Source organism: Aulonocara stuartgranti (genome assembly GCF_965226115.1).
Source record: "Aulonocara stuartgranti genome assembly, chromosome: 17".
In the NCBI taxonomy this organism is placed as follows: Eukaryota; Metazoa; Chordata; class Actinopteri; order Cichliformes; family Cichlidae; genus Aulonocara; species Aulonocara stuartgranti.
The window spans coordinates 36,247,129-36,274,162 of NC_138953.1; the positions used below are offsets into that span (position 1 = coordinate 36,247,129).

Consider the following 27,034-nt stretch of genomic DNA (forward strand, 5'->3'; position numbering starts at 1 on the left):
CTTTTTTTCTAATAAAACAAGACAAAATAATTTGTTAAGACTTTTACCTATTTTTAGTTTCAATCACTATCTTCTAATTCAAGCAAACATTTTAAACTATTACTTGTATACTCGAAACTGAGCTCTTAAATACAACATTTTCACTAGTTTTCTGTCTCCCAGATCATTGGGAAAATGAAATGCCTAACTGGATGCCAAATTCATTTCTTCACCATTACACTGTCAGAAGCTAATACAACATTATGTAACTTGCTTAAAAAGAAAGAAAGAAGCTGAACTTCAAAAATGGAAGGTATTAATAAAATATTACCCAAATATTTGTGTCAGAATGCACCTGACTGAATAATGGTTGGACTTACTACTCTTATAGCAGGAACAGTCTTCCAGTTATTTCCCTTTCTTCCTGTTAAAAGGGAGTTTTTCCTTCCCACTGTCACCAAGTCCCTGTTCACAGGAGTTCATCTCAATGTTAGCGATTTTTCAGTATTACTTTTTGCTTTTTACCTTTTAATATAAAGCACATTGTTGTGATTTAGTGCCATATAAATAAATTTGATTGCACTGAGTATTGATTGTTTGATTTAAAATCCACTGTGGTGTAAATAGGCTACAAGGCAAAATCAGTGGTGGGATTATGCTTTTGCATGCCGTGATAATGTGCGTGAGCACAGCAGTAGTGTGGAGATGGTCTGAAGATGGATTCAGAGTGACTCATGTATAAAAGTCATGCTGATCCCAGTTGCCATGATGCTGTCAGCGGTGATGAGTAGACACACAACAAATCTAATAGGCTGAACTTTAGCTTGATGTGATGAGTAAGCAGTCAGGGTTCATTTGTGGAGTTCAGTTTTCTTACCTTGCAAACATATCCCATAAAAAGTCTCCAGAAGTTCCAAGTCATGCTCTTATTGTACGACGCTGAGTTTTAATATCCCTCTACAGCTGCAAAGGTAAAATAGATGACATGAAGTTCATTAGGCTGCACGTATCTCCAGAAATTCCCGATTCACATCATCAGCCGCTCGCTGAAAAACTAAGACTTTAAAAAAGTCAAAATCAAAGGACAGATCAGCTCTTTGTTGCAGAAGTTCAAGCAAAGTGCATTCCTTTAATAGCCTTCAAATATAATCTCTGAAGAACACACTTGCACCGCCATCTTTAAAGTGGAGCACTTTCTCTGTCGCTTAATGTCAGTGGCTGATAAATCCCCCTACTTCTACTGTTAGACCAGCTGATTAGAATAAAACATGTCTTAAAGTGTTAAAGTGTAGTAAATCCACTTCTTATAGGCCTTAATTTCCTCCTTGTAGTGACCGCTTTACTTGTTCTCAAACAATCACCAAAATTGCTCAGTGTTTTTTAAGCTGTTAAGTTTTAAGTTGACTCTCTACTTCGGCCTGCTGTGTCTTGATTCAAGTGGTATCAGAGACAGCGTGGAGGTGTTTAATTTACCTTCTCAGCTGGATGAGAAATCAAAAAATTATAATGAAAAGGGGAAATTCTTGTTGTTAGGACAATCACCGAGATGACAGCAATGACTGTGAAATGAAGCACTGTACAGTAGTTCAGTGGGGGAAGTAAAAACAAAAGACTCTCCTTCACCTCATGATATTCCCCACTGTGAGATTTTATTTGGACTTAGAAAAGATAACTGCACTTACATCAGGCTTTTGTGAGGTGCAACTAAGTTCTGAGGATGGACTACAAACTGGGCATCTTGGATCGTTGTTCTTTCTTAGATTACCGTCCACTAATAAGTATTCGCTCATCTGCCACCACACACATATAAAACTGGGTGACATCCCATTGTTAATCGATATGGTTTAATAATGTGTCAGCCCACTCTTTGCAATTATAACAGCATCACCTCTTCCGGGACGGCTTTCCACAAGGATTAGGAGAGTTTATGGGAAGTTTTGACCGTTCTTCTAGAAGAACATCTGTGAGGTCGGACACAGATGTTGGATGGGAGGGCCTGGCTCGCAGTCTGCTCTAATTCATCTCCAAGATGTTCTGTCAGGTTGAGGTCAGGACTCTATGTAGGCCACTCAAATTCTTCCACACCAAACTTGCTCATCAATGTCTGGATGGACCTCGTTGGAACAGGAAAGGACCAAAATGTTACCACAACGTTGGGAGCATGAAACTGTCCAAAATGTGTTGGTACTGAGGCATTAGGAGTTCCATTCACAGGAACTACAGGACCAAGCCCAACTTCATAAAGACAACCCCATACCATAACCTCCACCAAACTTTACATTTGGCAATGTCAGATAAGTACTGTTCTCCTGGTAACGCCCAAACCCAGACTCGTCCGTCAGATTGCCAGATAGAGAAGTGTGATTATTCACGTCTCCAATGGTCCATAGTCCTGTGGTGTGCTTTACACCACTGCATCCAACACTCTGCAGTGCACTTGGTGATGTAAAGCCTGGATGCAGCTGGTGGGCCATGGAAAACCATTGTATGAACCTCTCTATGCGCAGTTCTTGAGCTGATCCAAGGACCATATGAAGTTTGGAGGTCTGTACTGATTGACTGCAGAAAGTTGATGACCTCTGCGTACCACGCTCCTCAGCATGTGCTGACCCCGCCCTGTGAGTGAATACTTTTGGCAATACAATGTATTTTTGCTTCTCACTGGAGAGATCATAGCTGTGTCCCAAAACGTCGGCTGCATCGTTCGGAGGACCTGGCCTTCGCGGTCTACGTGGGCTGGGTCCTTCGAAGACCGAGAAGGCCGGAAGTGCGAGGCTGTGAAACGGGACGGTCTAGCCTTCAGATTTGCGTCACCGCTGTGTCGGTGGAGTTTAATAAACTCAGCCATCTGCTCCTTGCTATCTAAAATATAACAGGACACTGGCGTAAATTCTCGACTGTCTCACACTTCTGTTTAATCAGTTTTCTGTTTGACGTTTATTCAGCTGTTGAGAAAATCCCGGAGGAACCCACCAGATAGATTAATAACGTTTTATTTAATATAATAATCTAATAACTTTGATCTCAGCCAAACCGATTTACTCCGGAACAAATAAAACACAGAAAAAAAAGGCAAACAACTACATTTTTAAGTTGTCCGAGTGACTTATATATCATGTTTAACCTGAGTAGCAAAGAGCGGACCTGAAAACGATGAAGCCGCGATTCCGCTGCTCTCGCCGGCTCGAGTGACCACTAAACCCCCCGGCTTGCTATCGAGCGGGTGGCTAACAGACGTCTCCAAAAACGTCGGCGCACTTTCGCAAATATGCGATGTCTTGATAAACCAAGCAGATCTTTGAAATTTACACAGCTACTTTCTCGCCTGAAAATATGTTAAAAGTTTATTTTGTGACCCAGAAAGAGTAATAAGACTAATTTTAAAACTTAGCAGCGGCCGCCATTGTTGGCAGCTGAAATTTGGCTGGGCCGCGCTATGAATTCTGGGATATGGGGAAGGACACACCCGACCCATCCTTCAAATTCGGAAAAATGAAGGACGCATTTGTCGGCCGCATTTCAAGGAGTCGACAAATTGGGACAGCCTTCGTCGCCTGGCTGTGACGTAATCGGCCTTCAAACGCGGCCTCCGGAGGATGCAGCCGACGTTTTGGGACACAGCTTATTTCTACTTGAAGCTTTCAGAATCTGTGACTGATGAAGAAAAAATGTTGATAATCCTATACACTAGCAATAAACACACAACTGACTTTCGGTAGACTGTTGATGACTTTCTTATGGCTGTTTTATGGGTGTTTTTTATTGTTTCTAGGTTAGTTAGTGAACTGCCTGACATATTTGGTTCTCTCCCTTTAGACTGAAGCTGATTTACATCACAGCTGCCTTGTGCCTCCACAGTGCATCTACAATCCTCTCCGGAGTCATCCTCAATCTGCGTCTTTATGCTATAGTGTGACTGTAATGCCGTTGCTGCTCGGATCCACTCTTCAAAAAAAATTGAATCAGGAAATAGATTTTTAGACACGACTTCAAAATCGGAGTCTTGACATTCCTGCCTTAATGATCCCAGAGTGCTGGAACATTTGCCAGCGTGAGCCCCTGATGAAAAGGACTCATGCAGGTAAATACTTCTTTACAGGACTATAAATTGGGTGGAGGGAGTTAACCAGGATTTGGGAGGTAAAACAGCAAATGCTGATATAATAATAGTGACATACTGTACGAATAAAGAAAAAAGAAAAACAGCCACAATATGTGAGAAGGAAAGCTGAAGGAAAAGTTGATTATGCTAATAATTGTGCTACATCTCTTTAGCTACAGAGAGAGAGCTCCAGCTGGCTCTTTGCTGGCACGCCTCCTCCCACCGTTCACTCTTATTGCCCTAATGTGTGCGCGAGCGCACGACCGGCGCCTTCCTGCGACCATTGTTGGTTTTAATGTATTTTTAATTTCCCATGAAGTGACTGAAGTCCTCGGTGACCGGCACTCCATAATTGGCTGCCTGTGTGAACATCAGTCAACCTAACGAGAGCAAGAGGGAGCTTCTACTGTGGGCTGCTCCCCACACACACACACACTTGCACACGCACAGGTATGCTCTCCTGTTTGCAACTGAAAGCAGTCTGGCTGTTGTTTTGCGTGTCTTTGTGTGTCTGCTGCTTTCCTTCTCTTGAAACACACACAGGGAAGGGAAAAAGTCTCATTAACTGAGCTGCTGCTGCCATTTCCTCCACACAAGCAGTGTATGTGTGTACCTCTTAGATGTGTGTGTGTGTGTGTGTGTGTAGGCAACCAATATGATTACATGCTGCACATTAGCACAGCTGTTAGCCACGGCCTTCTTGCGGCACTGGCTAATGTACTAGCATGCTCATTACACACATATAACAAACAGCAGCGGCGGCTTTGATTTAAAGCATCTGCATCATTTCTGTGTTTTCATCACAGCAAAGAGCTTCCGGGAGACAGATTACACACACATCGCAGACGTGCTGCTACAAGGAGGCAGCGGAGGCACGGCGCTCTGGAATACGGAAAACCCATCGAGTTTAATTGACCGCGGTCGGACGTGCGATATGCAGAAAAAGCAAGTCGATTTCTCTGCTCACGTGCGCACGCTTGAGGAAAAAACAGGCACATACGTACAGCGTGATGTCATATATATAGGATTTATTTACACTTTCTATTTACAGATTTTTGTTTCAAAATCTTCTCTGTACACATTTATTTTTTAAATTCAACACCTGCTACTCCTGTCACCCACATGCTCTAGTATTATTTGATTCTTTTTTTCTGGAGACAAAACACATGAGGGAGGATTTTTCTTTTTTCCTTCAGTTTGGTTTTCATAGACAGATTTTACTCTAAGAGAAATGAAAGCAGCTGGAAATGTTACTTAAGGACGCACTCCTGAAGATGCTCCAAAGAGTGTTTGAAGTTTGCCGTGTGTGTGTGTGTGTGTGTGTGTGGGCTAATAGAAAAAAGGGGTTTCAACCTGATGCCGCTGAGACATTCATCTCCATGGAGATATGTTTGTGTGTGTGTGTGTGTGTTGAGAGTCAAACTTCAGATTGCAACTGAATTTGCTCCTGTGTTTGTTTGTTAATTTCACCTCTCTTCGCAGAAGTGTGTGTAGGCAGCTGACTCTTATTAAAGGGAAAACACTGCATATAGCATAACAGCAGAAACGGAGGGGGGCTCAAACCTACCTACTCTCTGCCTTTGACACACACACACACACACACACACACACACACACACACATATTGACAGACACTGCAGCGGCTTTCGACCCCCACATTTGTTGTTATCTTGGAGCATCGGTGTTCACCACCAACATTGCTTTTACCCCTTACAGTGTTCATATCCATATGAATGTGTGCAATAAGGCAGTTTAATGTTGTGAGAAGTCAGGTTATGGGTAATAAATGGGACAAATATTGACTGCTCGCTCACCCCTGCCCAACCTTATTGACTGCTGCTGTGCCTGTCAAGCTTTGCATTCGTGATTAAAAAATGTAACACTCAAACTCAGAAGTGGCTTCAGTGGCGTCAGTTTTCTAACTTAAATAACAACGTACAGATCACATAAGCAAATATCATCTCCAGTAACTATGCTAAAAAAAAAACAAAAAAAAAAAAACACACTTTAAAACATTTGGTAGTGAGCAGACCGACTCAATTAAGAGTCGGTCTGCTCTGATGAGTGCAACTCGTCTGCAATGTGCATCTTTGCAATAGGGGACTTGTCTCAGTTGGTTGGCAACTGGTTGCATTCTGGTTGTAAAGTGGTAGCAGACTGATTCTTATTTTTTTATCATGTTTTTGACAGACCAAGTTGCTTTGAACATGGCAACTAACTGCATGTGGATGCAGACTTGGCCCCTGTCTTTGAAGCAACCATTTCAAAAGCCACGAGACTGCAGGTTCATAACACATGGTTGGGATGATTTTGGTCTGTTTGACTGACTGGCGATTCTGGAGTGGCAATTCACCCAAATTTCATAAAGCTGCTAACTGCGGACGCCAAACTGTTTAAATGCTGAGTAGCACTACAGCCACAGCCCATTCACTGCATGTTCTTTCAGCATGTGCAGGAATGCAAAGCTTGACAAGCCTCTTAAGGGATGGGGAGGGTTTAGGGATGGGTTATTGGTTATTTTATTATGGCATAAATGCCCAGAGTGTAATTCAACAGCTCGTGCTGGTGGTTTCTGTAGTCAAAATAATATTTCCTTTGATTTTATTACTAATTAAAAATGACTTCATATTGCTTGCACAAATTTAAAACCTAAAAAAAACCAAACGAAACAAAAAAAAAATCATCTGTGGTCAAAAAACACAATCAGGGTGTTTGTCTCGTGTCTCCAGAGTCAGGCACAACTTTACAGGCATGTAAACGTAAACATATGTAGGCATTTAAAAAAATAAAACCTAAATGAAAAAGACAAATTTAAAATGCTGACTGAAAGAATATATCTCATACAAAAAAAGGGAGGGGACTTTTTAGACTTTTAAATTAAGTGCAGTTTTTCCTTGTCAGAGAGCATGGGAGATGAGGGGCTTGTGAAACTGGTGCAGATTGGGTAAAAAAAAAAAAAAAGCCCAAACCCTCAACATGTGATCAAAGACTGACAGCTCTCACTGAAAAAAGGGACTGAACTTCCAAAGAAACACAACACCCTCCCTTCCCCTCTCTCCTTCCATCTTCCCTTCACACACCCGCCTTTTTCGGCTCGGGTGACAATAATGGATCCTGGCGGAGTTGCGACAGGAGGATCCAAACGTTAACAGCTTTGTGTTATGTCATGAATGTCTGATTACCCCCCCACCACCACCACCTAACATCACACCAATATGGTGCTACTGACTTTGCGTAAGACATCCCATGTGCTCTATAAGAACAGAGCAACGTGTGAACGACTAATGTAAGGCGGAGAGTTGTGTGTGCAAAAACAAGAAGCAGGTTGTATAACTTATTTATGCAAACGCTTTTTAATTAAAGGGCGTGATGAATCGTTGTCACCTGCTAAGCTTGTCAACTTCCTATTATATTCACAGAGTTCAGTAAGCACCGTGCTGACGCCTGATTACAGGGTACTTACAAACAGCATTATAGAGGCAATGGGATGGATGGTCATAAGCAAAGAAACAGCTTTGTAATTATTTATTTACTTATTTATGTATTGGTACGTTTTTAGGATAATCCCGATGATCTGCGTGCAGAGCTTCTACATAAATAAATTACGAGAGCCGAAATAGATCAAGCGTGTGTAATTGCATTTTAAAATTGCAAGACTTCCATTAAGTTGGAGCCTCCAAATAAACCCTTCTAGTTTCACGTGTTTATATGGAAATACATCTTTTAAGCTCAGGCCCCGCCTTGCTGGTGATCTCTAAACAGTCCAATCCATATTTTATATATTCTGGGCGGAAAACTTAAAAACAAAAGGTCCCCAAACCGTGTCGATTGTGCTCTTTCGGAATTTAGCTTCAACTTCAGATCTGGCCTGTCACCCACCCAGACCAATGTGAATCTGAGTTATTCTTTCTTTATGTCTGCTAACGCCTCATTATGTGTATAACCGTGTAATAACAATGCGTGTTCTGAGGTAGTCTTACATTCACAAAGAAGGAGAAGTTGATAATAAGACGTGGCCCTTCACATGCGGCAGGTCTGAGGAGCAAAAAAAGAAAAAAAGAACCCTAACAAGTGGGACTAGGTAGCGTTCTCCCTCCTAATGGCTTCTTATGTTCTTTGATGTTGATCTGTGTATGTGACTCCTGTTCTGCAGCCTCCTGCCACTGTTTGCGTTACATTCAAACAACGAGACGCTGCAGTGATGAGACTGGACAATGAGGGTTTAAAGCTGGTGTGTGATTGGCTTAATGGAAGGAAGTACACATGCCTCCTCTCACTGACTGACAAAGTGTCTTGCTTCAAAAGTCTTGGAAGGGTCACGAAGAAAAACAATCTGTGGGGGGGAGGGGCAAGTAAAGTATCTAGTGCAATGCCCTTTGACATCTTTCTTTGTCTTTGCAAACTGAAAAGGAAAAAGATCACATTTTGCCTCAGGGAACAAAAAAAATCAACTATGTATTACCATGGTTATGGAAATAATTAGCAGAAAGAGGCATTTTTCGGAGCCAGACCGCAGGCGGTGCTGAGCAACAGCTCCTGGTTTTGCATCGGGCCTTAGGTTGATCTCCCAGCTGTCAGCTTGCAGTGATAAAGAACAGGACTCTGCACTGCTCAGAGCTAATCAGAGAACACAATAATCATTAAAAAAAAAAAAAAGGCTCCACATCAACATGTTAGAATGCTACACCGCACATCCTCGCAGTCATTGGTTGATTCAAAAATCTCTTAGTAGCTGAAAGGCCCACCGGCCAATAAGGGAAAAGGAGGTTAAGAAAAGGGAGCTCCTTCCTGTGTGGGAATAGAGGCCTTTGAGTTCAGTAGACCACTTTGGGGGGAGTAAAGGAGGAACACAGGGAGCCCCCTCCCCCGCCCCTTGCTTATCATCTCTTGTAGTGGTTGGGCGCATCAGCGAAGGCAAACTTCAACCTGTAGGCTTCAGCCAGCAGTACGCTCACTTCCTCGTTGCCCCAGTGCATCGTGGGAAGGTTCTGTAAGAGGATCATCAGGCCCTGATGAAAGAAACAAAGACATTATTTAGACGCAAAACCGCAAGATGCATGACGACAAGATCTAATCAATCTAATCAGCTTCAGAGAGAAAAAAGATTTAAAAAGTAAAACTCAAACACTGGAGAGTGTGTGTAGGGGCCAAAGGAAAATATTGATGCAAGAGGAAAGGCAAAGATAAATGTGTATCTGATCAATATTAAAAGAGGCTAGAGGAGGACATGAGGAAAGAAAAAAGGGAAATCACAATCTGTGGGCAGCAGCTGATGAATTTTTATACTGTCGGCTATTATATCCACACAAAACTAGGGGTTTTTCAAGCTCAGCAGCGTGGTTTCAGGTCAGAATCACGCTCGTACATTGATTCCTCTGTACCTGACAAGGAACCAATTTGGGGGGTCGAGGTGCTGTACTTATTATAAATGAGAGTGGAAGCACTACTTCTGTCTCACAGTAATGTAAGACAAAGCTGGTACATGGTTAGGCAATCAATGAGAGAGAATAAGAGAGAAAAAGAGTCTGGGCTCTTTGCTTCACTTAAGGACAGAACTTTAGAATCCATCATCTTGTAATTATATTCAGAAAATAAAACTTTCTGTATCCCAATTTGGATTTATGCCTTTTCCAGAGATGGTAGGACCTCACCGTCATCTTATAGGACCTAAATAATAATAATAATAAAATTCTTTTAAAAGTTGAACAATATCCATCAGTCAAAACACTGAAATAAATCAAAAAGGTGGCTCTCCTGGCTTTTAAACAACAAACAGGCAGGGAGACGAACAAGAAATGCTAATAAATGACCTTGTAAGGTGGCATAATGTGAACATGTAGCCAGCTTAACCACCAGGGCAAAGCGGCAATTGCACTTTACCAAAAAAGTCAAAAATCACACTCTCTCTCACGCACATACACAAATGCCCTCACCAAACAGAAGTGGATTTGGCCATCTGCTGATAGCCAAATATTCATCCCGTTGGCCAGCTCACACGTGAACGTGGTCTGCTTTGTTCTCCGGCCAACTCTCAGTCAGTTGTAAATGTGCTTGCTCCAGTTTAGCTGCTCTCTGGGTCACCTTTTCATCTAGCAGGTGAAAAGGTGACCTAGTTGTACTTCTTCTCTGGAACTCAAGCAAGACCCAGCAAAGAACTCTAGACGAGCTCTTCCTTTGGCAAAGGAAAAACAAGTAGAGCCAATACAGCTGCACCACTTCCCTCGACCTGGTACGCACTGCGTTTGATAAAAGGTCTGCCAGGATTACGAGCTTTTAATTTGTGTAGATCTGGCTAATGTCAGAAGCTGGGTGCAATGTTTTAATTAAATGCCTTGGCTTGTTGTCTGCCTTTTATATATATTCATATATTTTTTTGGCATTTTCAGCCTTTTCTTGAAAGTCGAATACAGCGCAGACAGGAAAGCAGGAAGGGAGAGGAATGATACACAAAATGACCTGATGTGGACTTGAGTCCGGGGTCCTGTAGTGGCCTTAAGCATATAAGATTCCCTCTCCACCAGGTAACTTATACATAGATGCCTCGTGTATGGTGTCCGCTCAGTTTGTTCCCCTTAATCGGATCCAAAGGACATAGGAAACACAATGATGTGCAAAGGCCACTGATCAGATGTGATAAACATAACCACATAAAGAATGCACAGAAAAGCTGGGAAGTACAAATCTTTGGGGTGCATGGACTCAGGAATCAGGGACTGGCTAAAAAGGAGAGAAACCATCAAAAACGCTCAAAATCCAGCATCTGTGGAAGTATGGATCTCTGCACATGGATGTGACTTGCACATCTATGAAGGCATCATTAATGCTTGATGATAAAAACATCCTCTGGTGCAACATAGACAGGGAAGCTCATCTTAGTGAGAGAAAGCCAAACCATACACCACATATTCCAGCAGCATTGCTAAAGAGAATTGCCCTGCGTGTGCATCATGAACATTTCTGTCCAGAATGCTGCTGCAGGTTACTGACAAAGCAGTCCTGCACTGGCTCCCCATGCATTACAGAATACACTAAATGTGAAAGTGTTCGCATTTAGAGCCTTAAACAGTCTTACATCTGCATATGTGGTCAATGTGCTGAATACATACATTCCCCCAAGATCCTTTCGTAATCCTGATATCAAAATGGGGAGGGTGGGTCACACCTATGCTGTCATCGCGCTACGACTCTGGAATAACCTCCAAATGACCTCAGGAAAGCGTCAGCTACGACTGTCTTTAAGACGTTTTAGAAATGTGCTAATCTGAACTGCTGTTGGAGGGCAGGCTGCTGTGTTATTTTATGTAAAGACTGTAAATGTGGGTAGAGAAAATTCTAAGAACCCATTTATTTTTATTGGAAACGACTTTGGTTTCAAACATAAAACTTATTTACTTACATAAATTTCAAAATGAGAGGTCTGCTCAGTTCAATTATTGATTGTTTCTTTGTTTAGCTTTTAAATAACACAATGTTTCCATGATCATCTTTCACTCAAATCTTTATATTAAGTCTTTCTGTTCTGCTTTTCATTTTCATTTTACCATCTTTAAAAAAAGTGTACAGGTACACCAAACCCAGTATAATAATTAGTGTATTTAGACAGATAACACCAAGATGCACACTTGCGGTTCTGGTTTGCACAAGGTACTGTAGCAGACAGGCACAGTTACACTTGCTTTTGTGTGTGTGCGTGTGACACAGATGTTATTAACTCAGTCAAAGTGGTTTAATAACAGCTGTGAGACGGAAACAGAAAAAAGGGGTCCAGGGTATGGTGTGAGAGGGAAAGAGAGAGAAAAAAATCAGGAAAGAAAGAATAAAATGTCAAGTACAATTCAGTGGAGCTTGAGCCTTTCCCCAGATTCCTGTTTTGTACATTACTGGGTAAGTAAGGAGACAGACAACAGCGACACACACTCGCACACACACATGCAAGAGTTCAATCTCACCGACTAATGCCTCTCTCTCAAAGGGGAATGAGACTGGTTAGCAGTGAGACAGAGCGATTGTGTGTGTGTGTGTGTGTGTCTGCATGCTACGGATCAGTGTCCCATGAGCTTTCATCATCAAGGCTGAAATCATTGCCGTGACAACAGGGTTTACAACCAATCACGCTGCTGATAATCACATCGAAGGACAAATCACGTTGGGACTGTGGTGTCTACACTCATCTGAGTCCTAAGCAGTTCGCTGCTATCCGAGAGGATGTGACCCTGTTACAAAAAGGATTCGAAGACGCTTTCAAATACCGAAACCTAATCGCGTCGCAATCGTGGTTTTAACCATTACGCTGCGGACGCGTCGATGTGCTCCTGCATCTTCACGCTGATCTTTCTACGACTACTGAGAAAGTCAAACTATACAAAACTTTAAGTGGGGATATTTACTACAGCAAGGCACTTTGTATTAGTTTACCCTCCTACGTATTAAATTGAAGGTGTTTGGCTCCATTAATTTTTTTTCCCAACCTCGCTCGGTTTTAATGAGGCGGTGAGACGACCCCAGTGACTTTTCACCAAAAATCATTTGTATTCTGAGCGAGGGAGGGGGGTGGGGGGGAAGCACATGCTTTCTTCAACTAATTAAGCTCCAAGCTGCCATCCTGGCTAGATATTTTCTGAGATCAGGCTTTCGCTTCACCCCGGTCTTCTGAATAAGTTATAGGTGAAGTCAGCTGAATACCAGTTTTGACATTCAGCTGATGTAGAAATATGTTTTTCCAGGAGACTAGCTGCAGATTACTTTATTGACTGACTTTGATGAACCTGAGGCCCTTGGAATGCGTTAAAACCTTGCCGGAGTTTCTCAAAAGGGAAAAAAAATAATAATACAAATTTTCACAGGTACCGAGCGAGCGCTGATAAAAATGTTAACAAATTCGGCCTCTAGTGTTGTTAAACATGAAACAGGATTTTCAGTTCAGGATCAGATTTCCTCTAAAGTACTGCTCCATATCTCTAACATCAAAATCCACACGCTTGTTAATTCTACAGGGACGGGGAGGGGGTGGCCCTCACTGTAATAGCTGCACCTTTGAGAGGAGGGCCTGGACGTTGACTTTGAAAGGTTGACCTACTGACTTCCCCCTTGGTTCAGAAAGACACAGTCCTCTGAAGTATTTTCACTCAGAGGGATGGAGCGGGAGACAGAAAAAAGAGAGAGCGAGCGGAAGGAAGAGTAAGAGTGGAAGAAAGCCTGATCAGAATTCAGCTTGCCTCTCTCTCATCTGTATTCAATAGAGCATCACTATCAGCTCTCTCCTTTCATCGCTCATGCTCTCTCTCGAGTTCACGTTCACACACACAAGTTGGAAATCCACAAAATTTGCTCACAGCCAGCAGAGTGTTATTCCTTCTTAGGACAAATCATATAAAATAAAAGAAAAATTAAATGAATTGTTTTGACCTGGAGATGTCCTGCTCAATATCTGTCTAATAAGTTAAGCCAATAACAAGTTGTTGTTTTTTTAATATAAACAGAACAAAAAAGAAGAGCAAATAACTAAACATTTATTTTATTTTATTTAATACCACAGCCAATTCACTGTAGCTGGACTGCAAACGTACCTATAAGCACAGTAGTTTTGGGGGTGAGACACCACGCACCTCCCCTACTGCACCTCAAAGCCTCAGGCTCTTTTACAAAAAGAAAAACTCCCTGGGGACTTGCAACACTCTTGATGTTGTAGCCAAGATTTTTCCTGGATATTATTCAGCAAAAGCACAATCTGCAATCAGTTATGACTTACTGGTGGCCTCGGTGTCGCGAGGCTATTGTTATTACCCCAGTTTAACCTGGAGAAATTCCCAAAGGCTGAAGCAACAAGGTTTATTGTCACAGAGGAAGTAAATTCATGACGGCTGAAAAGGACTCAACATCTTTACAGCAGAAATGAAGCAGGGAGAAAATCTGTCAAGGACGAAGAGCTTTAAAAAAAATGTCTTGAAGATGCTGTCAGTAAAAAAAAAAATATATATATATATATTAACCACTTCCAAGAGCCTGACAGGAGAGTGAGGATGTAACTGACAGACAAGCTAAACAAGCGTGGGCTTTACATATTATCGTATTTCATGCTTCAGTTATGAGAGAGAAAATTCATGATAAGCATGAGTCTTTCCAAATCTGGGCCAATATGCTATTATTGATAATGACAGGTTTGTAAATGGCCAACTTTATTTTAAAGTCCTCCATTACTCAAAAATATGTTTTGATTATTTTCACTTCACTTGGACGTTGGACCTTCACTACGTCGAGTGATATACTGTATATGCAGACTCGGACACCAGGAGTCTGCTTAAACAATAAAGAGGAAAAGTTCACTGGGCTGCGTTGGTTTCAAAGTGTGTAGGTGTGGAATGATTCCGTGTCTAAAGGGATCCATGCTCCAAAGTAAGTAGTAAGGACCAGTTGTGGAAACTTGAAACGTCCATTGTACATAAACATGAAGTCATGTGGTTGTTTGATACTCATATACGTGTACCAGTCACATTATTGGGTAATATTCAGCAGGTTTAACTGCTGGTTGACACCAATCAGCAACTCATGCATGCATTTAGGCAAATAGACATTGATCAAGCAACCTGTTGAACTTCAGAGTGGAGAAGAAATGCGATTTAAGTGATTCTGAATGTGGAATGGTTGTTGATACCAGACAGGCTGGTCTGAGTGTTTCAAAAGCTGTGGATATACTGGGATTTCCCCACACTACCACCTCTATAGTCTACAGAGAATGAGCTGACAAAAGAGAACATATCCAGTGAGAAGGTCTGCCTTATTGATGCCAAAGGCAAAATCAAAAGTCAAAATAATCACTTGTTGCATACAAAATAATGAAGAAGAGCATCTACAAACACAACGTGTATCAAAAGACTACGCTGGACTCCACTCCTATTGGTTAAGAACATCAAACTAAGGCTACAATTTGCACAGGCTCAACAGAAGATTGGAAAAATGTTACCTGATCAACCAATTCTTGACTTCTGCTGTGACATTTGGAGGGTAGGCTCATAATTTAGTGTAAAAACAACTAAAAGCACGGATCCATCCGGCTGTTTGTAATCGGTTCATGCTGGTGGGGGTTCAATAATGGGGGGATATTTTATTGGCACATGGACACATGTTAATATGGACCAAGGAATGTTTCCCGCACCTTGTTTAATCTGTCCAATGAAGAAAGTAGTTCTGCAGGCGAAAGGTTGTCCAGCCTGGTACTAGCAAGATCCAGCTAAGAAAATGTGTAATAAATGCAAATTCTTATCAAGGACCTACTGATGTTAACAAAAAAGGTTTGTCAGTTTTCAGTGATGTTCATGATATAAAGCTTGTTTTTAAAGCTCTAAAACACTTCAAAATCCCTACAATGGCTAGAGACTCGTAGAAAACATCTTCGTCACACATTTTGACCTCCACAGAGATAAAGAAGTAGCATGAATGAAATTAACCATGTGCTACAGCATTTTTATAAACAACCACAGGCACTAATGGTTATGCTAGAGGAGGACCAACTGCCGTCTAATCAAGTGCTGCTTTGAGCGTTATAGCCAATAGACCATACACGCTACATACACATAAGCGCGCTCATGCGTGCTCGGCCACACAAGCATACACCCATAGTGACTGAGGAGCTTCATTAAGAGCATATTTCTGCATGGTAACCATCTGCTGGCTATCACTTGTGTTGAGCTAATGACTCTAATACTGTTTAATTGCATACATCTCGCTGTCAGGGGGGAATACTGCACTCACTCCACTCTACACAGGTGGTAACACTCCACACTGAGAGGCCACCAGTGTTAGTGTGAAGGAGTGAGTCTTTGCTGGAATCCATGAAATGCAGCATTCATGCTTTAAGTATATAAAAGAAAAATGCATATCGATGAATGTGTATTTGTTACAGTCCGTGTAAAAAAGGAATCAGCAAATGATAAACTAAATATATAAAATTTTACATTTTAGTTCATTTACTTTGGCAAAGCTAATTTTCTCAACACTGTTTAACCTCTTAACAGAGGGCAGTAATGACAGTTTAAGCCCTCAGTTTTTGGGTAGAGTAAAATGGTTTAGAAACCATTTGATTATAGGATGTCCTCACAAATGTAGCCAAACAAACATTTGTGTGTATGTGTAGGTAGATATGCTGTTAATGTCGCTAGCGCTATGTGTGGGTGCATGTGGTTGTTCAGGCATGAATATCCATTTATCCCACAATACTAACAAAGACATTGATTCACCATTACAGTATACTGTATGCTACAAAAAAGGCAATTAGCTCTCCATCTCCTACGCTTGGCAAGGCTTAAAGTGGTTAATGGCTATTGATACTGAGGGGAAAGCAGCTTGTCAATAGAGCCGTGCTAAGGCTCTTTCTTTAAAAAGAGAATGGGATAACATAATGGTTGAACAGACAGCCAAGGCCACTGTCAAGTAAATTGTACTAGCTATGTGTATAGTCAATGTTTTGACCTGGATCTGACTGTGTGGGGAGATGAGTCCATCCATCCATCTAATTGAGTCCATCACAATCCTTATTCTCATCTAAAGAGCTGCACGTGTTTGATTTTAAGACCTTGAAAGGCACGAGCTGCCGACTCAGCCAATCTTCAATAACCTGCAAAGCTGGGCAGACAATCGTGAACACGAGCACCTAAATTATGTATACATGTGAGTCACAGATGATTATTAGTTAAAAGAGCTGAGGCCTCAAACAGAGAGAAATATTACACTAGATACTATTTATCAGTGGTAGTCACACACACATACATACATACTGACAAACATGCAATTAAATCACTTCCTGTGAACCAAATAGTCAATTTACAGGCAGAAGATGAGATGGTGGTAAATGAAGTGGATGCAATGGCTTCCAAAACTTGCAATCCTTTCTGCTGTGTCAACTACAGCTGCCAGCAGCAAGCGGCTAAAGCCGTGGAGAAATTAATGGAGGAGAGATGACAGGTGTGGTACGCACATACACATATCAATAGACGCGCATTTGAGGCTAAAAGCACCAATTTTTGGCTGTAACTGCTGTGTTTCTGTGACATGTATCAACCCACCTCCAACCAACACATCTACATGAACGTTACGCAGAAAGTGCAGTTGCACACACATCCTGTCACCTACATGCACAAACACTCCAGGTTGCTGTTGGTGGTAATGGTGTTTTGCAGCACCCTGAGGTGTAATAGGCCTAGGCAGTGCTCTGTCGGGGCCATTAGCTTGCTGTAGTTCATATAATTACACAAAATGGGCACTCTGGCAAACAGTGGGTACTAATGTAGGAGTGGGGCACCGTAGCATGCACAGGTAAGAGCCGACACAGGATGGCACAGCCAAGCTGCACTTAGCAGGATGTGATGTTGTCTCTATGGGTAATTTGTTCATTTATTATGGCAACAAAACGGCCAAAGTAAATGTTGATGGGAGTTTTTTTTATTGATGCACTGTCACCACTGATCAGCACAATGCCATAATTATCAAACAGGTGTATTTACTATTTATAGACTGGTGATCTGCTAAGACTGGTTCCTGAGCAAGGCTAGGCTAACTGTTAACATGCACCAAAATCAATTCGCAAAAAAGACAAAAACCTGAAAGCTTGATCCTTCATAACATTCTCAGGTTCTATTTCAGTGCAGCAGAGCTCCTTAACACAAACAGCTCTGATTATGACGGAAGCCCCACCTACCTATTGTTCAAACCTACTGTTTGCAAGGTGCAGCCAATCAGAAGAAAGCTGGCTTAAAGGAGGGGTGGTGGTGGGATTTTAATTTTGACCTGTTAATCACATCAGTCTTCTTTTTCATTAAGCAGAATGCTGGCCGGTGTGTAAAAATAAGTCAGTTGTTTGGTGGTGGCTATGGCGGAGCTTCCACAGATTCAGTAACATTAGCAAGTGGTGGAGGCCAGCAGGTGGATGAGGGAAAGGGGAGGCAAGAGGAGAGACCCGAGGCGGCCGCCGGTCCGAGTGTCAGGTGAACTTAACTTCAGGTAAGAAGCTATGACCTGCAGTCTATCTGGGTCAGATATAAACCAAGTTTAGGTGGAGTTTATTTTCGTTGCGCTGACTTTTTACAGTCCGTTACAATTACTCGTACTGCGTACTAGCTAGCATGACGGAGTTTATATACAGCTGTGTGGTGCTATGATGTTACTGAGAGTGAACTTTATTTTATTCATAAAGTTAGTTAGTAGAGCTGCCAACCGTCCTGTAAAAAACGGAATGGTCTCGTATTCAGAGAAAATATCACGCGTTTCGTATTGAGCTGAAAAGGAACACAGTTTGTCCCGAACTTCAGCTACAATGAAAAAGACACAAAGCCGGAGTTAATTTGTCGTTACACTGCAGCTGCCTCTTCTTCTCTCATTCTCTCCCCTCTCTCTCCTGTTGCTACTTCAATCATGAAACTGATCAATGATCAGCTGATCGTCTCACTTGTTTATTTATCTCCCACTTTGCACCAGAAAGAGGAAACCAGCTGATGTTGCGCTAAACAACAGCAGCACGTTTAAGCTTGATCAGCTGTTGTTAGAATTTATTTAATATTAATTTCTAGTATCAGCTGATGTTGGCTGGAGCCACAGCTGTAAAGCTGCTGGTCATGATATCAGTTTGGATATGCGGTGAGAGGGAAACATGAAGATGAAACCAGGAGATGTCCTTACTGAATCATCAGAGCTGAACAGGTGATGGAGAAACAGGTTTACCTTTTAGGTGACATGAATGAGTTGAAGGGAAGTTATGAACTGTTTCTGAGAGACAAATAACGCCAGGATCCTTTTTTATGCAGCTGACAGCTGGTAACTGTGCATGGGGGGTCTTGCTAAGTTTTGACAGGGGGGCAGGTAGGGCATTAACAGGGAAAGGGGGGCACAAAGAAATGCTTTCTTATTCTCATTAAAATTGTCTGGCTGTTATTAAATAATTATCTGAAGCTTACAACCAAAGTTTTTATCTGATGTAAAATGTATAGCAATCATACATATACCAATAAGACAGTGTACATCACTGTCACATTGCAGAGGCCTTGTTGACAGTATTTGGCTCTACATATCTGTGTGAGCAGATTTTCTTTCACATGAGTGTCCTCAGGTAGCCGTCTGAATGCTGGACACTCGGAGACCTGTGTCTCTGAGTGGGAGACCAAAGATCACATTAACATGTGTATTAACAAACATGCCATATTGGCTCAGTTTACTTTTCTTATCACTGTTGTGAGGAGACCATAAATAGCATTTGTATTTTCTGTTGTACAGTTCATTTGCTGTTATGGAGTTCTTGTTATGGATAACAAGTGTCTGTTTTTTGTTTCAAAATAGCTGATAACTATTCGCTGATAGCTGCCGACATCTGGGAACAAATATAATTCTATAAAGTGGTTCTATATAGTGTGTAACTGTTCATATAGAGCGTTACTAAATTTATTGCTAATGCAATCATATAGCACATTGACTTCTGAGGAAATTTTAGATGGCACTCATCATCAGAAAGATTGCCTACCCCTGGTCTATCTTAACCCTTTAAAGCCGGTGACGTAACTATTTTTAAATCCCGGTAGAACTGCAACCTACGTGGTTGCAGTTCTACCGGGATTTAAAAATAGTTAGCGCAATAATTTTTTTTGCATATGAAACTGGAGGAGTTGTACTTACATCTTATGCCATCAGCTTGTCCTCGGTCACAGTTTCCTTCCACATATAGCTTTGCAAAAACCGCATAAAAAGCACTTGCAGCAACAAAACATAATATTCCAGAAACATGCTTTGCCGATCCTATCAGCTGTTTGTAACACTTCCTACTTCCATCAGCACGAACTATTGCATGTCTGCCATGTCCTGCCTGAAACCGGAAGTGACGTCATTTTGCAGAAATGTAGTTGTTTTTTTTTTAACATAAGGGCCTCATGAGCCCATACTTGTGTTTTTAAAAGTTATGTTTGACTTTATGACTTTCTGTATCGTTTCTGGGATGCTTAGGACTCATATTGCACTGCTAGAAATAGTTTATTTTGATGCATATGCTGGGTTTTTTTGCAAATTTGCAGTATAATATTTATTTTCGTTTTTCCTGCAGTATATGAAAATTGGTGTATTTCAAAAATAAAACTATGAAGACACTTAAAATAAATTTCCTGTGGTGGGAAACTATTTTGTGCAACTTTTTTGTATTTACAGTTTTGAGGGATAAACCTCAAAACTGTAAAATATATGTTAAAAAAATAAAAACGATTTTAAATTTTTTTGTAGTTTATTGCACTTTTCTGCAATTTATGTAATTACTATGCACTTAATGCATACATATTATTAAAATTTGGGCTATAATGGTTGTATTAATGTATATCAACTTGAAATGCTCCCAAAAATGGCACTACAGAATGTAAAAAGCTCTGGCAGACTTGGTTCTATGATAGGTCTTAAATGGTTAACAAACGTAAGAAATCTGCTTTGCTCATTTATGCGCTTCTGGAGTCACAAAAGCCCAAAAAAATATTTTGAAGAGGTTAAATATGCCAAGATAATTCAACAATTACTAATATATCTGCTGAGCAGTAGATCAAGACTAGACTACAGAACCGAAAACAAAATAAACAAGCTCATAAAAGGTGCTTTTTAATGCATTATGAATAAAATACATACATTTATATCTCGAGGAGACAGTGGATCTGGCCAGCACCTTTGGTGATTTAAATACTGCGGGGGAGTGAATGGGATTAAAGAATGAGAAAATGGCAGACTGCTTGAGAGCTTTCAGTACACATGGAACTACAAGTGTGGGTGTTCACATTTATCATTTGGATACTCCAACCTCACAGTAAAGACCTGTTTTAATGGCTTTGATAAGTACAATAAAAAAGCGTGTATGGACACTCTGTTAGGACAAAAATGCCTTTGCTTTCCACAGTTAAGTTATAGGGAGCTAGCTTTGCATCCATTTGGTATCAGTCAATGCCAACCCAATGACAAGTTCATAACCTTTGGAACAATCCCGCCAGAAGCAATTTAAGCGGTGAAACAGTTGTCTCTCCTTTTGTGCATTGAAGCATTTACAGTGATATTTCCCCTCGATTTTCAGCGAGTGCAATATCAAAGTACATAAGCACTCAATATTTAACCATTTGGCCCTGCTCCATATCAACAATTATCAACTAAATCCTAGCAAAACTGTTTCGCTGTCACACTTTCAAACAAGAAATGCATGAAACCAACAACTGAAATACATTTCTATCGCATATATGAGCCCAATATGTAACACGTGGATGCCCCGTGAACTCTACTACAATAAATCAAACAAAAGCAAAACTGGAGACTAAACAGTTTATCTCAAACCATCAGCAAGTTCAGAAAGGTTAATGCCCTCCTAATCACGAGTTCGAGATCCATGAGAAAAACCCCGGAGCAGAAGTGCGTTGGTGATCGCTTTGACTGCATAGAAGGGTATTTGAATTTAAAATTCAATATTTATGTCTCAGTTCATGACCCACAGCGTTCCTCAAAAACTCTTTTCTTCTCTTAGTCTTAAAAATCTATTTCTCCCTCTCCTGCTGCTGTTGCACTCTGTTTATTCCTCACGAGCAGGTCGATATAGCTGTTTATTTGGCATTTTTGTGTCTTAACTGAGTTGAGAAGGGGACATGCAGTTAGCTTACAGGCTGACAGAGCAACTCCTGTTTTTTATTATCTCAGGGCAAAAAAGGGAAAAAGCTGTAAACTTCCCATTACTATTGTGCTTATTTGGGAATAAACCTCATCAGATGATAATTTTGGTAATGGTACTCAAAGAGCAAACTAATCATCCAATTCATGACTATTTTCACTTGATAAATGATTTCCTGGCAAAGGCTAACTTGGACCAATCAACAGAACAACACCACACCTAAATTAGAAAGCTAATACACAAATGCATTTGTGAACACGTTTTTCGCGCAAATATACACTTCCTTACTTCAAGTCTACTCAATACCATGCCGTGATTGATGACTGACTTTCCAAGCAGCTTTGGTCATCAAAATCGTACAGCAAATTAATTCACAGTACAAGCCGGCACGAGTTAGCCTGAAAGCAAACTTTGGCTGTCAATGATGGAAAGCGTGTAGGCGTAAGAAAAGCCATAAGAAAAGGATGTCACGGAGTAAACGGGAGGATGGGGTGGAGGGTTACACAATTACTTCCACCATATAAGCTCTGAGTTTTCCGGTCCTTTATTCCTCTCCTCTTGTTTTGGCACGAATAGATTCATATGCCAAATTGGACGCAGCACTCAATCAGCAAGGTGATTATTAAAAGCTGTTTACCGGAGGTGGCCTTGTCTCACTTTCGACACTATTGACTACAGTGTCATCAATCAGAGCAGCTACAAACCCCTGTGAGCGATTGCTGACGCAAACCAAGTTTGGGAAGAAAGTTCAGGAAGAGAAAATGAGAAGGTCTTTGTTGTGATAAATAGGTGAAAAGTATGGAATTAATGATCAGAGGTGGGACCGGCTTCTGTACGCGAAATTGCAAGGTGTTGATCTTGACAGCAACTCATGTACACATATGCAAGCAAAGACAAAAAAAAAGAAAAGTTAATCAGGACAACAAACTTTAAGCTTGAGAAATGGGCAAGAAAAAGAACTTTTTACCACATGGCACCTTAAAATAACATCCATAAAACTATTCTTTTCTTTCTAGTAGAGGACTCGTTGGATCACACTGTTCACAACATACTGCAGCGTTTGTGTTGACAGAATAAAACATCTAGAGTGACCAGATGTCCTGATTAAATCATCAGAGTTCCAATTTGTCCTGGCGTCTCGACAGGGACACACTTTGTTCTGATAATTAGACTGAATGGATTTTTGGAGTTTTCTTCTTGCAAAGGAGACCTCTGTGAATTGTGTCACAGAGTAAAATAATTGCATTATTATTTAGAAATGGGTGGTGCAGATAAGCACTCTAAATAGGGAAAAGGCTTGTTTCTCTTCTCTTTTATAAAGACCAGCGGCAGGGTAAGCTTTTTGTCCTGACAACAGTCTATTTACATATATTCTATATTACAACACAAGAGTGGTGCACTTGCCCGTTTTTGCAATGTATTTATGTTATATTGGGATTTTTGTTTTCTGCTCATAGTCCAGGAAAAAAACAAAAAGGATCTTATACAAGGTTTTGCTCCTTGCGCCCTGTGACAGTGATTGAAATAGCGCTGACATTTCCAGAACACTCTGGTTCCTTTGGAGTACCCCTTCTTTCCGTGATTGTCAAGGCTGGCTAACCCAAGGCGTTCTCCACACGTAACTGATCTGAGGACAGCAGCTGACATTTACAAAGGTCCACAGTTTTTTCACACACCATTAATTAAAGTGAGAAAATATCTTTTTCTCCCTCTTTGGCTCTTCCACCTCTCACTTCCGTCACGACCGATCTCCTCGGTGCCTTGTTGAAAAAACTGTAATCGTTTACACAGAACTAAAAGCTTTGTACTCACACAAACGCTTGGCCTCACGTTAACAATCACAAGGATCGAGCATCCTCAGGATAGAGACTATTCAGCAGTCCTTACTAATATAAATCTCAAGGTAACAATTTTAGATGGCCATGGTCAGTTTAGTTGCATACACTGTATATAATGATGCCCTGATGCATGATTAACAGAAGTTGTTGAAAACACATAGAGCTGGAGATTGACACTTTGCATGCACTGATCATAAATATGAATGTCACTCCCATATTGAGCTTACAATAAAGTCTTTGAACTGTTATTTTAGGTGAAAGCATTGCACAACATACAGCTTTAAGAAAAAAGAAACTCAAGAGTTTAGTTTTAATTTATTTGGGCTGCTCTGAAATCAACTCGGGGTCAATACTATATGCACAAGGTGAGAAATGTACATACACCCTGTGAGATGATTAATTCAGCAGAGCTGAAAGTTACAAAATGTCTTTAACTTGTCAAGGCCAAGGGCAGTAAACTTTCTGTTGGTAATCATGACTGAGTATAGCCTGTAGCTTCTCTGCGTGCCACTGCAAACCTTTTTTGTAATGCCATATATGGATGTGCCATTCTGTAGTAGCTGGATTACCTGTGCTACCTGAATGGGCTGCAGGGACTGTCTCATCCTACCAGTAGTGAAAAGGACACAAACTAAAGACCAAACTAGAGGAAAATCAGGCAGGAGCGAGGAAGTAGAAGGGAGCGAGTGATAGTGTGTGGCCGTTATCCACAAACCCATTCCTTTTTTGGGGGTTGCCTTTCCAGTGTACCTGCTGTCACTTTTATTTGCATCAAAGCAGGTGAACTGGATTCACAGTGGTTTAAGGTTCGTAACTGGAGAGACAGATATCCCTAAAGTTGAACATACTTTGTGTTATATTGTGGTGATCAAGTGTTGGCTTAATTTTACAGAGGAGATAAAGCTTGGTTAATCCTGACCACGTGAAAAAAGGTGGGGGTGGGGGGTGGACTGGAAAAATAAAAGGTAAAGCTTCAGATGTTTAAACACAATTTCCAGAGGTATGTGGCAAATCAAGTCCAAGAACGCTGTATTAAACTTTTAAGCATGTCATCTTTCTCTAGTACTTGTTTTCTACCAGAGAAGGCGTAACATTGTTTGTAACAATAAAGTTGGCAGACAATCTCAAAATCCTTTAGCATAATCTCCAATCATCAGTGTAAACCTGGACACAAGGAAGGTTAACAAAGTTTCGACCTCAAATCCATCAAAAATATATTTAACAGTTAAAAGTCAGTTTTGCCCCAGAAAGCAACCATTTTAACTGAAAAACTAATTGGAGGCGAGACCATAAAATTCATGTTCATCACCAGAACATGTAAACATTTGACTGCAAGTGTACATTATGCAGTAGAAACAAAAAACAGGAGTACATCATTAGTGAATATGAGTTGGTATTAAAGTCCAAACAAGAAGCAGCATCAAACTGAATTTATGGCTAGTGGTCATTGCTCATTTTCAAAATATCACAAACAAAGCACGGTTACATGGTTCTTACATGTGAATCTTAAGGGACTTGTGAATACTAGTCAAACTTGCAGGCCACAGTCAAGTCTTAGAAACAAAAGAGGAGAGGCTTTTTATTGTCACTTAGGAGTTCTGCAGTGGCAATGTTAGCGTCTGCAGGCATTACAGACTAATGGGAATGTGCTGACTGTGCTGGCCTTTCCTATAAACAGCAGTGCAAACACATACCTGCATTATATCCCCCTGCTTGCCCATTACTGTGCGTACAGTATGTGGGTGTGTGCTTCAAAGTGGTCGCATGCTAGTAGACTCACAAATGTGTGAATGAAATAGTATTGTGTGAGAGAGAACAGCTTTTGTGCTTGTTTATGTTGTCATGTCTATGGGCGTGTGACTCTGAGTGACAGAGGGAAAAAGAATCCGTGGAAATGTGCGTGCACCAACTTATCCATGCAGCCCAGGCCGGCAGTTTGCGGTAGTGTGCTAGCTGAGGTGGAACGGTGAAAGGCAGATTGCTTAGGGAGTGCCATACTCCTGCTTTTCATTTTGCAGCTTAACCAATCCAATCCCACAACCAAGAGAGGAGATTCACAGCTACTCTCCCTACTATGTTTGATAACAATGCATGAATTATCCTTTTAAATTACTTTCTGCATGCGTTTTTTAATTAAAACTATTAAAGTGAATCAGTCATTCGCGGTCCCTCTGAGGACCCTGAGAATGTAACTCGCCAGCAGTTTGTCATACGCCGCTGCTCCTCACATTCTACATTTAACATTAAAGTCAATTAGCTCACGTTTTTTTCCACAGCTAGTGACTACACTGCAGTGACTGGGCAGAATTAGAGAACTCAGTATATCACCAGAATAAACAGAAGAACAAAGTTGAGGCTTTTCGAGTATTCGATCTAGGACAAAAACGTTATCCATAGATTTTCAAGAGCATATCGTTTTCCACCTGAACAAAGCTCAAATCAATCAAAACAATTTAGAACTGTGAGCTGAACAAGCTGTTAATGTTGTACTGTTCTAACTAGCTGCTACAAGTGAACTTTCCCTCCAGGCCTGGGGAAATTGGAGAAGCAATTCAGTGTAATAATGAGCAGATTGATTGAAACTGGTTGGAAACCTTTATTATACCGCTGCAAGCGTGTGTTACGTGTTTGCATGCATGTTGTAGCAGACAATATAAGGAGGAGACGTCTCCCTTAAAGAATGTTAAATAGGAATGGAAAAGAGAGTTGAGTAATGCCAGAGATGCTGATCTGAGGCAAACAACATCCCCACTGGGACAAGCATGAAATAAACATGTTGTTGCACTGAGATGGGCTTATTACAAGTTCTCAAAAGTTTGAACAGTGTGGTGACAGAGATATGTAAAGATGTGGACTTATTGTTTTCATTGGTTTAATGAATCTCTAACTGGAATTGCTGTGGTGCCATGAGCCAGAGGTGTCAATTGGAAGAAGGGTATTAAGCCAGCACCGACTGACTCCTCGCAGACATGGAAAGAAACTCTGAAGACGACAGGCTTTATTTAAAAAACTTTTTAAGAATTTAATTCCTTGAGATACATTTTACAAATTTTACAAATGAAAACCTCTTTGCCCCATTTTTGCTCAAGCTGAACAATAATTTGGGCTTTTAGGCAGCAGCAAAAGTGTAACACTGCAAAAGGGGCTGCGCCACATTTGAATCACAAGATAAAAAGGAAAACGTCTTTGTGAAAATGAATACAGAACAATTTTGTCTCCAATATCTGGTTTTCATAATTGCTGGAAGACAAAAATGAAACTGAAAACAAAATTTGATTAATCGCGCAGCCCTACTAGAATCCTTCTACTATTTATGTTGTAAAAGATAAAGTTCAATGAAGCGAGAGAAAAAGACGATAGCGAGAAAAAGAATAAATGCCAGAGAGATAAATGGCGAAAGAACGAAAGCCAGAATGAAATAAAGAGACCAGGAAAAAGAGAAATACGAAGCTGAGACTC

General features: G+C 40.9%; 2 protein-coding genes across 4 annotated transcripts in view; both read right to left on the bottom strand.

Annotated features, from left to right (window-relative positions):
• gramd4a (GRAM domain containing 4a) overlaps window positions 1–27,034 on the bottom strand; it is a 471,921-nt gene that overhangs the window by 136,849 nt on the left and 308,038 nt on the right. The window lies entirely within an intron of this gene.
• tbc1d22a (TBC1 domain family, member 22a) overlaps window positions 5,089–27,034 on the bottom strand; it is a 163,629-nt gene continuing 141,683 nt past the window's right edge. For 2 of the 3 annotated variants that reach the window (XM_082510800.1, XM_082510801.1), the window contains exon 14: window positions 5,089–9,090. In XM_082510800.1, coding sequence (XP_082366926.1) covers window positions 8,962–9,090 — 129 coding nt within the window. In that variant the 3' untranslated portion in view covers window positions 5,089–8,961. The remainder of the gene's footprint in view (window positions 9,091–27,034) is intronic. The other variant, XR_014272295.1, reaches the window with a different exon arrangement.